General features: G+C 42.8%; 1 protein-coding gene across 4 annotated transcripts in view; it reads right to left on the minus strand.

The window, feature by feature from the left end:
• The window catches only part of EVC (EvC ciliary complex subunit 1), a 150,630-nt gene that overhangs the window by 84,591 nt on the left and 51,029 nt on the right, over positions 1 to 15,010 (minus strand). For all 4 annotated transcript variants that reach the window (XR_003940708.1, XM_030191174.1, XM_030191176.1 and 1 more), the window contains exons 7-8: positions 7,340 to 7,477; positions 2,051 to 2,209 (exon numbers count right to left, since the gene is read on the minus strand). Coding sequence is in view for 3 of the 4 variants with exons in the window: in XM_030191174.1 (XP_030047034.1) it covers positions 2,051 to 2,209; positions 7,340 to 7,477 (297 nt within the window). In the remaining variant the exon portion in view is untranslated. The remainder of the gene's footprint in view (positions 1 to 2,050; positions 2,210 to 7,339; positions 7,478 to 15,010) is intronic.

The following is a 15,010-nucleotide window of genomic DNA, read 5'->3' on the forward strand; positions in this document are numbered from 1 at the left end:
ATGAACCAACTTGGACATCTCTTTCCAGACCTAGACAACTTATATATGCTGTAATTTTTGTATGAAATGAGATAGCCATATTACAGTACACTGTTGTAGATCTGTTTGAATACTAAACTGTTATTTTGACAGTTTACTACATTACAGTCTAAAAATTTAAATTTGATATATTAATGGTGATTTATAATAAGCACATTAAATTTAAGAACATAAGAATAGCCATAGTAAGACCAATGGTACATCTAGCCCTTGACCTGTTTCTAACAGTGGTCAATCAAGGCACATGTACCTGGCAGAAACCCAATTAGTAGCAACATTCCATGCTACCAATCCCAGGGCAAGCAGTAGCTTCACCATGTCTACCTCAATAGCAGACTATGGACTTTTCCTCCAGGAACTTGTACAAACCAATTTTAAACCCAGATACACTAAATGCTGCTACCATATTCCCTGGCAATGAGTTCCAGAGCTTAACTATTCACCGAGTGAAAAAAAAAGTCCTCCTATCTGTATTTCCATGTAACTTCATTGAGTGTCCCCTAGACTTTGTACTTTCTGAAAGAGTAAAAAAAAAAAAATTTGATTCACTTCTACTTGTTCTACACCACTCAGGATTTTGTACACCTCAATCATATCTCCCCTCAGCTGTCTCTTTTCCACTTTAGCGTTTCCTCATATGGGAGGAGTTCCATCCCCTTTATCATTTTGGTTACTCTTCTTTGAACCTTTTCTAACTCCACTATACTTTTTCTGAGATACAGCGAACAGAACTGAATGCAATGTTCAAGGTGAAGTCAGACAATGGAGAGATATAGAGGCATTATAGTATTCTTGGTCTTATTTACCATCCCTTACCTAATAATTCCTAGCATTCTGTTTGCTTTTTTGGCCACCGCCGCACAGTCTACAATGACACCTAGATATTTTTCTTGGGTGCTGATCAACAAGGTGGACCCTAGCACCAAGTAATTATGATTTGGATTATTTTTCCCAATGAGCAAGACTTTGCATTTATCCACATTAAATTTCATCTGCCATTTGGATGCTCAGTCTTTTAATTTGCTAAGGTCTTCCAGCAATTTTTCACAGTCTGCATGCGTTTTAACTTCTCATTTTCTCTGTTTCACATCAAGTGCACATACAACAATTTTGCTTTTAGGAAATTACTTGCTCTCTATTTAGGGCCCGATGCCCAAAGCAATCTAGGCTTGCAACAGTACAACTAGACTGGTTTCAGCCAACATTTTTTTTGCTGCTAATGCACAAAGGCTTTCAACTGCTGCTTTACTGTGCATGGAAGCAGTGACTAAAAGTCTTATGCTAATGAGCTTGCTTGTATCAAAATGAGCTCATTAGCAATTCTGTGCAATGCTCAGAACAGCACATGGAAACTCCCTGCCCTAATGACTAAAACCTACTGACAGCTCCTGAGTAGGCTGTCAGTAGGTTTTAGTTGTTAGGGCAGGGCGACTTTTATAGCCGTATTTGCCTCCTAACTTTTCTTCAGACGAAGGCAACAGCAGCTTTTTCTCTCCCCCACACACTTACCCCATTGTTTCCTACTTCCAGCCACTGCTAAGTTTTCTTGTCCCCTCCCACTTCACTGGACATGTGCATAAGAGCTGCGTTTACCGCACAGCTCTTGTAGGCATTTGACAGTAAGTTGCGAGCCCTCTACTTACCAATGCTCAACACTACCAGCATGCATATAATTTGCAGGCTGTTAGTGTTGAGCACTGGTCGCTAAAAAAATAAATAAATAAAAATCTGTGCTCCACTCGTTTTTTTTCCAGCACTGTAGAGAACATCGCCAAAATTCTGTGCATCTCCCCCTTAGTGTTTTATATTGGTTTTCAGTACACTGTTATAAATACAAGATCACTTTATAAATACACAATATTAATTTTTACTGTTGGATAAGCTTCCCTCCTTATTCACCAAATGGATCAAAAGATTTCACCAAAATGACCTAGTCAGTTCTCAACACTTCACTTGACATCTTTTGGGTAAGTTTTCTTTCAGTTTAATGGTTTCTCTGCTTGTTATTTACCAATGCTTGCATATCTTGGGATTCATGTAACAATCTTTCAGCTTGAATCATTTGCTCAGTTAGATTCATCATTAGATTCATAACTTCAGAGCTGGTGCACCTTGATTGGTCCACAAGAAGCTGGTGAGCCTTGTCCAACTGCTTCCAGAAAGCTTCCAGCTGCAGAATAATAATTATGTGAATATTACTCGATATAGTATTTCATAAGATATAGGCTAATATTGAATAGGAAAATAAGGTGGCTTATGTATTTTAAAAGCTTTTGCGCTAAGAATTTTTAAGCTACCACTTTACAGCTATTTACATTATAAGTTAATAATGTGAAACACCCGGTTTTAGAGCAATAACTTGTAAAAAGCTTTCCAACTATTATAGTTTGGATAGGGTATCTCATTCACCATGCAAGACTTCAGTTACCTAAATTTATGGCTGAATACATTTAATTGGATGTGTTTTAAGAAAACATTGCTCTGAGCCCTCTATAACTTAAAAAATCCAAATAATCCTTTCTGTGGAGATTGGCAACTCCTAATATATCTGACAAAGACCAATGAGGCTATTTTTGGTTCAACTCATTCAAACTAATGAAATGGCTGCATATCCGAAATCATTCATTTTCCGATCCATTAGTCCATGGGACAAGTAAAACAGCCTTACCAGACATAGTGGAGCTGCCTCAGGGGAGGGAGAGGGGGAACAAAGAAGAGGTATCACTTCACCAATCATGTTGAAAATTTTTGACAAGCAGCTAAACAACCTATTCCAGCCTGGCTGATGTCAGAACACATGTTTACTCACAGAAACACAGGTTTGATTCTTGTCCCCATGAATGCAGCTGAAACTTATACCTGCATACTTTGATACACATTGCAGAATGTAGGGTGCTGTTTCTACTGCAATATTTAATGTGTTACATTTTCCTAGGTACGGTGACGGCTCCTTGTTGTATTACTTCTGTTTTTTTTTTTTTTTTTTTTTTATCTGGTGGTCATTCACTCACTGGTCAACAACAGTGTGCTTTTATTTTTTAGATTAACTGTAGTCATGGACAAAACAATGGTACAAGCTCTAATTCGTAACAAAAGTGAGAGATTGTCTTTTATTGAGAATGATGGAGCTAGTGCAGTGTGGAAGTCCTTCGTTGTTAGCCATATGGATGGTCAAAATAGTGGTTTCACCATGTGCAAGACAGCGTTGAAATGGAAGTCACGTGATGGGACCAGTGGTCTGAAAGCGCATGCAGCAAGTTGTGCGCAAAAGCATATTATGTGCACAAAAAACATTGGGGACTTCTTACAAAAAGTGAGTCAAGATGAACCCAGAATGACCGTGCCAGCACAGTGAAATCAGAAGTTACTGACGCAGTTGTTTCAATGTGTGCCATGGACATCAGGCCTTTCTCTGTGGTCCAAGGTATTGGCTTCATTCATCTCGCTCAGAAGTTGGTTTCAATTGGCGCAAAATATGGTCATTTTTCTACAGATCAGATACTCCCCTCTGCCAGAACAGTGTCTAGGCATATTTCTGCTATTGCTGGCAAGGAAAGAGCAGCATTGTCTGATCTGTTGCAAAAGCAAGTTAAATTTAGTGTAACAACTGATCTGTGGACTGAAGATGGTACTGGGATGCCATACATAACAGTTACTGTACAGTATATAGATTCAAATTATCATCTTAACTCAAGAATCCTTGCCACCAGAACTCTGCTAGAAAAAACACACTGCGACAAATATCAGATCTACAGTAAAGGACGTTTTAGAAGAGTTTGGGGCTTATCGGCAGGACAATATATATATATATGACTGACAATGGAGCTAACGTGAAGGCTGCACTCAAGGATCAGCAGTGGACATCGTGTGCTGGCCATAACTTGAACCTTGTATTAGTTCATGGACTGAAGGATGATGGCTCTGCCTCTGATTCTGCAGCAGCAGCAGCAGAAGTAAGTGGTCTGATAAAGGTTTCAAAAGACACTGTCACACATGTGAAGCATTCAAGAAAGCATCAGAAGCTTGTGACTAGCCTTAAACAGGCTGTTCCAACTAGGTGGAACAGCATCTATACAATGCTAGCCTCAATTAATAAAAACTTAACACATCTTAAACAACTGGCAGCTGAATTCAATGATAAAAAACTGCAGAAGCTGCGTTTGGATTTGAATGAAGTCGTGTTAAATGACATCATTTGCCTCTTGTCTGCCTTTGATACAGCAACAAAAGTATTGTCTGCTGATCAAACCCCTACAATCTGCAATATCTTTCCAACCCGTGCCCGGTTGTTGAAGCATCTGAATTTTAATGCACCTGATTCATTCATTATTGCTAGCATGAAGGAACACTTCCAAAACCTGATTGAGACTTATTTTCGGATTCATCCACTACACAACGTTGCTTGCCTTCTACACCCATGTCTGAAAGACAATCCAATTATGTTCACCGAGGACGTTAAAATACAGGCAACAGAATCTTTGAGAAGGTTAAACCAGCAGCTTGAAGTTGAAATGGAAGACTCAAGTCCATCAGGTACACACAGTGGATCCAAAAAAGAGTCCTCTCTCATGTAATGTCTTCCCAAACAATGTCTTTATTAAAATCAATAAGTGATGCAGTGGTTAGAGCACAAGTCTTGTAATCAGAAGGTGGCTGGTTCGAATCCCCCTATTACTATAACTGAATAAGTGGTGCAGTGGTTAGAGCACAAGTCTTGTAATCAGAAGGTGGCTGGTTCGAATCCCCCTATTACTATAATCAGCAATTGCTAGATGAACAGAAGCAGACATCCTTGTTCTTTACAATTTCATTGTAATTCAGTTGTTTCATCTGTTCCAACCAAAGCTGATAAACCCCTGATGCAGGTCGGTGTGGCTGAAACACGATTCATGTCGGGCTTTTATTGATTTTAATAAAGACATTGTTTGGGAAGACATTACATGAGAGAGGACTCTTTTTTGGATCCACTGTGTGTACCTGGTGTTCTTCATTTCTCCTGTGGAGAGATCACCTTCTGTGGTTGTTAGACTCAAGTCCATCAACATCTCGGGATCTTCCACAATCCACACTTTCAGAAAGTGTTGCAACTGTGGAGGAGTCTGGGCTGGGCCCCTCCAAACGAAGGAAGATGGATGTCAGCATTAGTTTTCTAAGCGACTTTTATAGAACGTCTTCTCAGAAGGCTGTTGTTCACGAATTTGACAGTTATTTATGTTCGACTGATGATGATGCTGACGATGTTTTATCATTTTGGAGAAATAAGGAAAAGTGCTGGCCAAAACTAGCAAAACTTACACGAGGGATCCTGTGCATTCTTGCTACCAGCACGTCTTTGGAGAGGACATTTTCTATTGCAGGAAGAACAGTGGAAGAAAGGAGAGCTCGACTGAATCCCGATATTGTGGATGACTTACTATTCATCCATGGATTTAAAAAACAGAACAAAGAACACTAGCTTAAGAGTATAGGGCGTGCTTCATATTTGCTGAATGGAAGCAGGGAAGGGTGTTTCTTATAGTGGATCAGGGAGGGAATGTAGGGGAGGGGATCAATTGGTGAAAGCAGGGGAGGAGGGAGGGAAGATGGGGGGGATGTATCTTCTATTTTTGCTTTATTATTGTTCATTTTTATACTGTAATAAAAAGATTTAAATATAAAATCAACTGTTGAGGCTTCTATGAATGGGGGCAGAGTTCACGGGGACGGGATGGGGACAATGTTCGTAGGGACAGGACGGGGACAGAGTTCGCGGGGGCGGGGACAAACTTTGTTCCCGCGTCATTCTCTAATACACATGGGAATCAGGTGGTGCTAGGGACAGGGTAAAGTCAATTCGCATGTGAATTTCATTTTAAAATCCCTGAATTTGCTCTCTGTAGGTACTTTTGCTTGTAACAACAAAAGATGATATAAAAATATACGGTCACTAAGTACCAGCTGTCCTCCAGCTAGATTTTCAAAGACCTTTGAAAATATGCAAATATGCTTTCAGCATCCCCCCTCAAATGAAGATCACTGAGCCAATCCCATCTGTAAATCAAGAGCACCTCCCCACCCTATCCCTACCCAGGATCCCCCAGATTCCTTACCAAGAACCTCTGGGACTTACTCAGAGGCTATCTATGGTGGGCTAGTAACCTCTAGCCTAGCTAGGGGGTCAGCTGCTGCTATTTTGAGCCCAGAGCCAGACCAGGCTGGAGTGAGGGGGGAGAGGAACGCTCCTGACTTAGCCCACCATGGATGGTCCTTAAGTGCGATGAGTTCTCAGGGAGGTCTGGAGGAGTCCTAAGGAGTGGGGGGGGGGGGGGGGGGAGAGGGTCAGTAAGGACTGGGTGGTGGGGGTCTTGAATTTCAGGATGGGATCGGGTCAGGGTCAGGGGGTGAAGAACTTTTCTGGGTGGGGGAAATCTTAATTGTCGGAGGGACTGGTCAGTCAGGAAGATCAGGAGGGGTGCTGATTTCAGTCTGGGGAGAGGATCAGGAGGAAATCTTATGTCAGTTGGGGGGATTGGGAGGGATGCTGATGGAGGATTGGGAAAGGTGCTTATTTCTGTCAGGGGCAGATGGGGGGGGGGGGGGAAGTAGTACAGAGGAGCAGCTGAAGGCAGAAGCATTATTGGACTGCTGATAGCTTTGTTCCACCTATTGCTTCCTCTTGAGGTATTTGCAGCAGCACAATGGGCAGTCATTACAGCTAGCGCACAACCATGTCCTGCAAATTAGCTGTCACCAATGGCCACTCTCTGCTCTAACCCCATCGTGCTTACTCTCCATCCTACTAGGATTAAGCAGGCAATGTAGGATTTTTACCATGCTGGCTGTTTTAAAATGTGGTAGACCTTAGCCTGGGTCTACTTGCATGGTAAAACCTGTACTAGCTGTTTAACACAGCTTAGTAAACATGCCCCTTTGTTTCATGGACTTAAGCTCCTAACATTAGCATCTAACAGCTGCCTCCTATGAAGATGCTCAGCCCTCTTTAAATATTAGGTTCTGTCAGATTTGGGAAATTTGATCATTACCGAGGTCAATTTACTGAATTACAGCACGTTTTTCTCAGACTTTCAAAGGCAAGCCTTTTGGAAGTACTGAGTGCTGTCACAGCTCTGAAGAAATACAAAAATGTTTTAGTCATGCTTGACTGGTGATCAACACGAGGCAAAATCCTGCAGACTAGATGTGAATGGAAACACAAATCTACAAAGTGTTAATCCAAAGAACTAAAATCCTCCAAGTATTACTGGTCTTTTGATAGTTTTTTTTCTGTTTCTGAATTTATACTATTAAAAAAAAAGCTTACATTATGCATTGTGTGCTCATAAAATTCTTTATTCTTCCTTTCAATGTCTTCTAGAGTTTGGTATTCAGAACTGTAAACTCCTGACACTTCTGTACTGGGCATTCTCGAATGGAACTGTTTTTCCAATTCTTCTAGATCCTGGAAAACAAAACATTATTTTTGATTTACTGAGGAAATATGGCATGAAAATAAAATGTGTTTATACAGCATGGATAGGGTATGAAGTACTGTATAGTATGAGTAAACATAGTAACAACATGACAGAATGCAATAACAGTTAACTGTAATCTAAATAATTTTCAACTACAAATTGGCTGGATTCTACACTGAAGTTTGGCAGGTCTAATTAAAAAAACAAATTCTTATCCTCACACTATGGCTTTTTACAACAGTTTTACTATTTGCTTTACTATATGTAACTCTGGTCTCCTGCACAAGTCCTGGACACCAACTAGCTCCTCAAATCAGGGCCACAAACAAAACTTTCTGTTCTTATGAGCTGGGTGCAGGCCAGGGCCGGGCTTGATTCCGGTAGGCTGTAGGGTATTATGCCACTCTCTTAATATTTGTGTCTCTAGTCTCCAAGTAAAAAGACTTCACTTACACACCTATTAAAGTCTCTACTCCAGAGTTTATGTTAAATGCAAAATAACTCTTACTGGAACGCTGCAATAGGCAGTTATCCAAACTTCATACTTCCTTTGTAAGAAACAGTTCACACTATTAATAGAGGTATTAATGCCAGTCCAGACCATCGGTAGACGTTCTAATAACTGAATTGATAATCTCTTGAAAATCTTAGGGTATTTACATATTTACAATTCCATCCAGTCCTTCAATATCCATCCTATCTGGCAGCAAAATCCAAGGCTTTGGCTTCCTGTTCCTTCTGCAGGCAAGCTGTCTTGCTGGGCTTTTTCCAAGCTACTGGACCTCCTCAGGACCAGACCTCCATCTGTCCTTCTCCTTCAGAGATGCACTTCTTCGAGCTGCTCCCTCTGACACCGAACAGGTTTCTTCCTGCTCTGCTCCCAGGGGGTTAACCTTTTCTACCCACCCACAGCTCTCCTCTCAGTTACTGTTCTTGTTAACAGAAACTTCCCCTTGGTCCAGCCTTAGGTTATTGGGCCTCACAGGTCCTGGCAGGGGTGAAGGCAACCAAAGACCATGTGCTCAGCAATGCAATAGTCAATAATTTTTATTACATCTTAACTCCACCCCTATATGATATCCCCTTTCATTCAACTCTCAATATCTCCCTCTGGGCTGGGTTCTCCACCCCACCCCCCTCAAAACACTAAATCAACCCTCAGTAAATCTGGAGAGTTCTCTGAATCAACTTTAGTAATCCGTTGGGAAAATCCATACTCTGTCAATCCCAATTTACCAGGGGTTTACGCTCCCCCCCCCCCTCCCCAGTAAAGAAAAGACGATTTACCTGGTACCATCACAGGGAATTATCTTTCTTTGTCCTCGAGGGCCAAACCCTCTTCACTTTACCCCCCCCCCCCCCAGGGGACAAAGAATAAACCTTGATAATATCAACCATTTTATTTAACATAAGCATAACTTATGAAAAACTGCACTGGCTACCAATCAAAGAACGTATCACTTTCAAAATCTGCACGACTGTTCATAAAATTATTTACGGCAAGTCACCGGGATACATGACAGACCTCATCGACCTGCCAACCAGAAACACCACAAAATCTGCACGATCATACCTAAACCTCCACTATCCAAGCAGCAAAGGACTCAAATATAAATCCACCTATGCAACCAGCTTTTCCTACCTAAGCAAACAACTATCGAACGCATTGCCAAAAGCAATAAAAACTATGCTTGACCACCTAAATTTTCGGAAAGCACTAAAGACAGACCTATTCAGAAGAGCATACCCCACCGACCCAACATAAAAATGCCTTTTCACCTGCGACACAATGCAAACAAAGACCGTAACGAACATTACCTGACTCTTCCCCATTTTCCTCTCTAAGTTCACCCAACTGTACCTACCATACATGTACCTCATTCTACTACAATATCACTTTGTATTCATTCATACCATGTATTTGTTCAGACCGTAATCGGTAGCGCCACATTGAGCCTGCAAAAGGTGGGAAAATGTGGGATACAAATGTAACAAATAATAATAATAATAACACAATAACATTTCTGTTCTATAAACTGTACTATAAAGATTCCCTTGTAACCTAACAGTTTCATCACTGATCATGAAAACATACCCATTCATTTTATTAACAGCTTTAAATTCCAAACACAATATCTTTATTTTTCTTTCCCTCTTAACCATAGGGCTCATTTTCAAAGCACTTAGACTTACACAGTTACAAAGTAACCTATGGAACGTTGTATGTCTAAGTGCTTTGAAAATACGCCTCCATATGTACTTAATACAAGTCATACAATTCCAACCCCCCCCCACCCCCATTTCCCAGTAGGGCAACACACATCAATTTATCTTTCATCCGCATATCAATAACAGTTTCTGAGTCGAATCAGTCTCCGCATCTTCACCCATACCACTTGGGGTCTGGTTTACACACCAGGGCTCCCCCAGGCAAGAACTTCCTAGAGTGGTAGGAATCTACCACTTCCACATAATGCTTTTGGATGGAACGGCTAATCTGCCAATCCCAATACTGAGAGTTGATGTGCTCCCTAACCATGGGGTCTTCTGGCCCATGGACGGGCTAGGTGGGATCAGGGCGCATCCTGTGGAAGATCAACTCCCTGATCCAGGTATCTCTCTGGATTTCTACAATGCTCATGACCTGGAGCGGGACATAGGTATACCCAAAGTGCAACATGTCTCATACCAAGCGCTTTGGGTATCTATCCGCTCGGCTCAATTTTGGGAGTTTTTCTCCACTGGCTCTCTCCGGGTCTATCCATGGATCTCAGAGATACTCTGACGGCAGTCAAGTGTCCAACAGGTTCCCAACATCCTCCTCTCCAGCTCGGGGTTGTCCTCCTAGTCTGCTCTCATGGTTTGGAGCAAGTGGTCCACCTCCACACTCCTCACCGCCCACTCTACTACTACTACTCAAGGCATACGCACTCTGTCACCAACTCCACAGATTGGATTTATTAATTTGGTATACTAGTACAATTGTGTTAAAGAGGTGTACAATACAAAAAGTAGATGCAGTATCAAACAATAGATAAATATAATAAAACAGAAAAATTAACATTTCTTGTAACAGTCAAATTCCAAACTGAAATTGGTAGTAAATTGTAAGCCTGACGAAAACAAGTTTCAAAAATCTACATTTTCAGTACTTTGTGAGAACCAAAATAACCTGTCAGCCACTGACTTGGAAGGTAGTGTGTTCCATAACAAAGGTCCAACATAGTTAAAAGCTTTTTTCCTATTAGTTGTAAGCTTTACAATTTGAAGTGAAGGAAGTTGTAACAAACAACGTTGTGAATAGAACAGGAAAAAGCGCTGATTATTTTCCTTAACTAACACACCAAAAAGATATCCTGGAAATTCCAAGAAAAGAGCCTCATAAACCAGGCATAACATTTTAAAATCAATTCTTGCCAAGATGGGCAACCAATGTAAATCTTTCAGAATTTGTGTTATATAATCAAATCTCTTTCTGTTTACCACCATTCATGCTGCCGTAATCTGGAAAAGCTGAAGCCTTTTCAGACTATTCAGAGTAATGAATTGCAATAGTCCAATCTGCTGGTAATAAATGCATGTATCATCTTAATCAAATTTGCCTGTGTCAGAAGAAGTTTAAACTGGTGAATCTGTCACAAATGATTGTAACAGGTTCGCACTACATGACTGATCAGCTTTTCAAATTTTAATGCACTATCCCAATGAAATCTAAGGTTAATATTTCTTCTTTAAGAGGAATCAAACAACCACCTATTGAAGGTACAGTGAAAAGTGGCTTGATCTTACAAGAAAATCATATAGCTACTGATTTATCAATATTCAAAAATCAGATCATTCTCTAACAACCATTCCTCCAGGTTGTCAAATTTGCAACTGAGATCAAAGACAGCCTGACTCTGTTCATCCTTCATAAATATAACAATTTTGATGTCATCAGCAAAGAAATCAAATGTCAGTCCACAGCTCTCCAATAATTCTGCTACGGAAGTTAAGAAACACATTAAACAACATAGGCTATAACAAAGAACCCCAAGGAACACCTCGCGCCAAGCGTCTATGTGGTCAGATTTACAACAAATCTGCTGAGAACGCCCTTCTCCACAGATGGAGGCTCCATGGGTAGGACCAATGGGCCCTCTTGTGGCTGGTAAAAACCAGCTCCGCACTGGTCACAAGATAGGCACACCAGGACAGCTTTCCCCAATGGGTGCAGCACAGACAGATGATTCAGCCCACCATCGCTCCATCTTCGCCCGCCAATTCTATCACCGCTCTTAACTGATGGGCAATGCTTTCACGATGCAAGCAATTCACAAGCTCTCTGACTCCTCTCCACACACCACATGTTTTGTTACTCCTTTTAACTTCACATGCTACTCCATTGTGGGGCCTCGTGCTGCTCCACCCTCTTCCGGTGCGTCATTCGTGACCTCCTGCCAATGGCAGACCACTCCCAGTATTCCTGGAATTTGTTAAAGGCATACCATGTTCTATTCCGCTACCTTGCTGTGAGAGCACAGGAGCGGCGGCCATGTCTGCCATGCAGTTTCTTTACGCCATTACCCCAGGTACTCACAGTTCTGTTGGTAACTTTGTGTTATTATTCTGGAAGTTGTTCTCATCAGCTCTATGCTCCTCCTGTAGCAGGGGAAAAAAAGTTCACAGTCACAGCTCTCAATCAATCTCTGGGCTTAAACCCTATCGCTTCATGATAGGAGCGCCATTTTGTGTAACCCTGGTCTCCTGCGCACTGACTAGATTCTTGGGTCAGGTACCCAAACCAGGGCCACAAACAACAGTTTCTGTTCTTATGAGCTGGGTGCAGGCTGGGGCAAGGCTTGATCTCAGTAGGGTGTAGGGAGGTTCTTAAACCTTTTTTGTTCACAGTACCCTTTGTGTTCAAGCAATGTTTTGCGACTCCCCCTCCACGGCCAACAGGTCTCCACCTCCCCGGTCACATAAGTCTTCCCCCCCCCCTCTCTGGCAACACAGGTCTCTACTGCCCCCCCTCCCCACCACACATTTCTTTCCACTGCTCACCTTCACCTGGAGCAGGATGGGACGACGACTCCTCTGCAGTCTTCAGCTCCATTTCAGGCTCCCTGACATGCTGCTGCTTCTTCCAAGCATGTTTCTCTCCTTCCTCTCCATCTTCATATCGAGATTCCTCCTCTCTCAACACCCCCTTCCCCATCTCTACTTGCAAACGCGCCTCCCTCTAGAGGTCCTCAGCAGTGGCAGAATTTTACACAACGCTGCCAGCAACAGTCCTGAAACCTTCCATCTGCTGCGTTCAGCTCTCTGTGATGTAACTTCCTGTTGCCGCAGGGGATGAACCCAGAAGAAAGACTTTTGTAAGAAATGGTACTGCTGCTTGAGACCTCTGGAGGGACACATGTTTGCAAGCAGACATTGGGGGGGGGGGGGGGGGGGGGGTTCAGAGAAGGGGGTTTGCCAGACCTGGGGCAGAGGGCAGGAGACATGTAGGGGATGGGAGACACTAGCCAGAGGAGCAGGTGAGGCATGTTTTTAGCAGAGAGGAGATGGTTCGGGTGCCGGCAGGAGGGAGGTCAGGATTTGCTGCAGCATCCCTGACAGTTCGATGTGGTGCACCAGGGTGCCAAGGCGCACAGTCTGGGAACCGCTGGTATAAGGTATATGATATGATACTACACATGTATACTTGATCTTGATTTGTCCTTGCCATTTTCATGGAACAGACTGTAAAAGTCTGCCCGGCACTGGCCTTGTTCTCCAGTTACTGAAGATGAACTTGTCAAGCCACGATCAGGGCACAGACAGTAGAAGTCTACCCAGCAGTGGCTTTGCTTCCCAATTACTTGTGTTTGCCATCTAATCACCGCTAGGCTTGTTTGGTTCCATGCCGTCTATGCAGGATTCCTTTGTGTTTATCCCACGCATTTTTGAATTCAGTTACCATTTTCATATCCACCACCTCCTGCGGAAGGGCATTCCAGGTATCTACTACCCTTTCCGTGAAAAAGTATTTCCGGACATTATTCCTGAAGCGCCCCCCCCCCCAACCTCAATTTGTGTCATCTAGTTCTACCACTGCTATTCTGGTTGTGAGCCCTTGAGCCTTGGCCAAGGGTAGACCACATGCAGTAACACAGGCCATGAAGCCCTCACACTCAAGGAAATCAGCAAGCATCACCAGAAAAGGGAAATAGACCACTCATGCGTGCTGCAAGGCCGATCGGGAACCCACTCGTACAGAGTCCAAGCGTACAGGTCGCAAGGCCGAACTGGAACCGAATCATACACTAGGGAAGGGAAAAGAACAACGACAGGTCCAAGAAGGGACTGGGGCTCAGTTGGCACACACTGCGCCAGGCAGAGACACAAAGGGAATGACATCAGATTAAACTGGCAGATACAGACAACAACCAGAGGGAGAGAAAACAAACAAAGGCTACACAGTAACCCAGGTAGCAGAAGGCAGTGCCCACCAGAGGAAAAGGAAAAGGGAAAGGCAGGGTCAGAGCAGGACACTATAGACTCGCGGAACCTAAAGGAGCAAAGGGCTGAACAGGAAAAGACAGACTGAAAAAAAGGGGCTGCTAGAATCCACCAGGCAGAGGAGGGCCAGGACCCACCAGAGCCAAAACAAACACAGCAGGCCAAGGGCAAAAGCAGACAGAAAGTAAAGGCTTCTAACTAACTAAACAAGGAAAGGGGGCCAGAGCTCCCCAAAGCCAAATAACAAACACAGGGCACCAAAAGTAAAAGCAGAACACAGGGAAGGACTACCTTCAAATACAGAAACAAGAAAAGGGCCAAAGCCCATAGGAACCAAATAACAGTCGAGCAAAAGCAGACTACAGAGAAAAGCTGCTTTCAAATATAAGGACAGGAAAGAAGAAGGGTTCACAAGAGAACAGAAAGCACAAGAGTACAGAAAGGTTTAAAGCAGACACCAGAGAAGGGCTGCCTAAAAGAGGCAGGGCTCAAAAAAGACAAATACCAAGCACTGCACATAAAGGGTTAAAGCAGGCTAGAGGGAAACTAAACAAACAAAACAGGAACGGAGCTTACCACGGACAAGTCAACACCACAGCCAGGCAGGAAGAGACAACGGACCCTGCTGCATTGCAGTGAAGCAATCAAAGAAATGCTGGTTACAACCAGCACACACAAAGACCACAAACAAAGAGAAGAGCAAGCAAACTCCTGTGCCAAGAACACAGACTAAGCATGAGAACCAGAGCTCAGCAGAAAGGAAAAACGCTAGAGCATCTGCTGTACAGAGAGGTAAGTTTAAATAAGGTCTGATGTCAGCTCAGTTCCTGACAGGTCAATCAGAAGCGAGTCCCAGTCATTCCCCTGCCTGTCTCGACAGAATCATAACAACTACCTTACCATCTCTGGAAAAGATTTGTTTATAAATTAATACCTTTCAAATCCAAAATAAATACCTAAGCAAATCTGTTATGACTTTCAAACTGTCTAACTCCTGCAACAAAGTAGCTTGACACAGAGAAGGATCACTTCTGGAA

The sequence above is a fragment of the Microcaecilia unicolor genome, chromosome 2, assembly GCF_901765095.1.
Source record: "Microcaecilia unicolor chromosome 2, aMicUni1.1, whole genome shotgun sequence".
In the NCBI taxonomy this organism is placed as follows: Eukaryota; Metazoa; Chordata; class Amphibia; order Gymnophiona; family Siphonopidae; genus Microcaecilia; species Microcaecilia unicolor.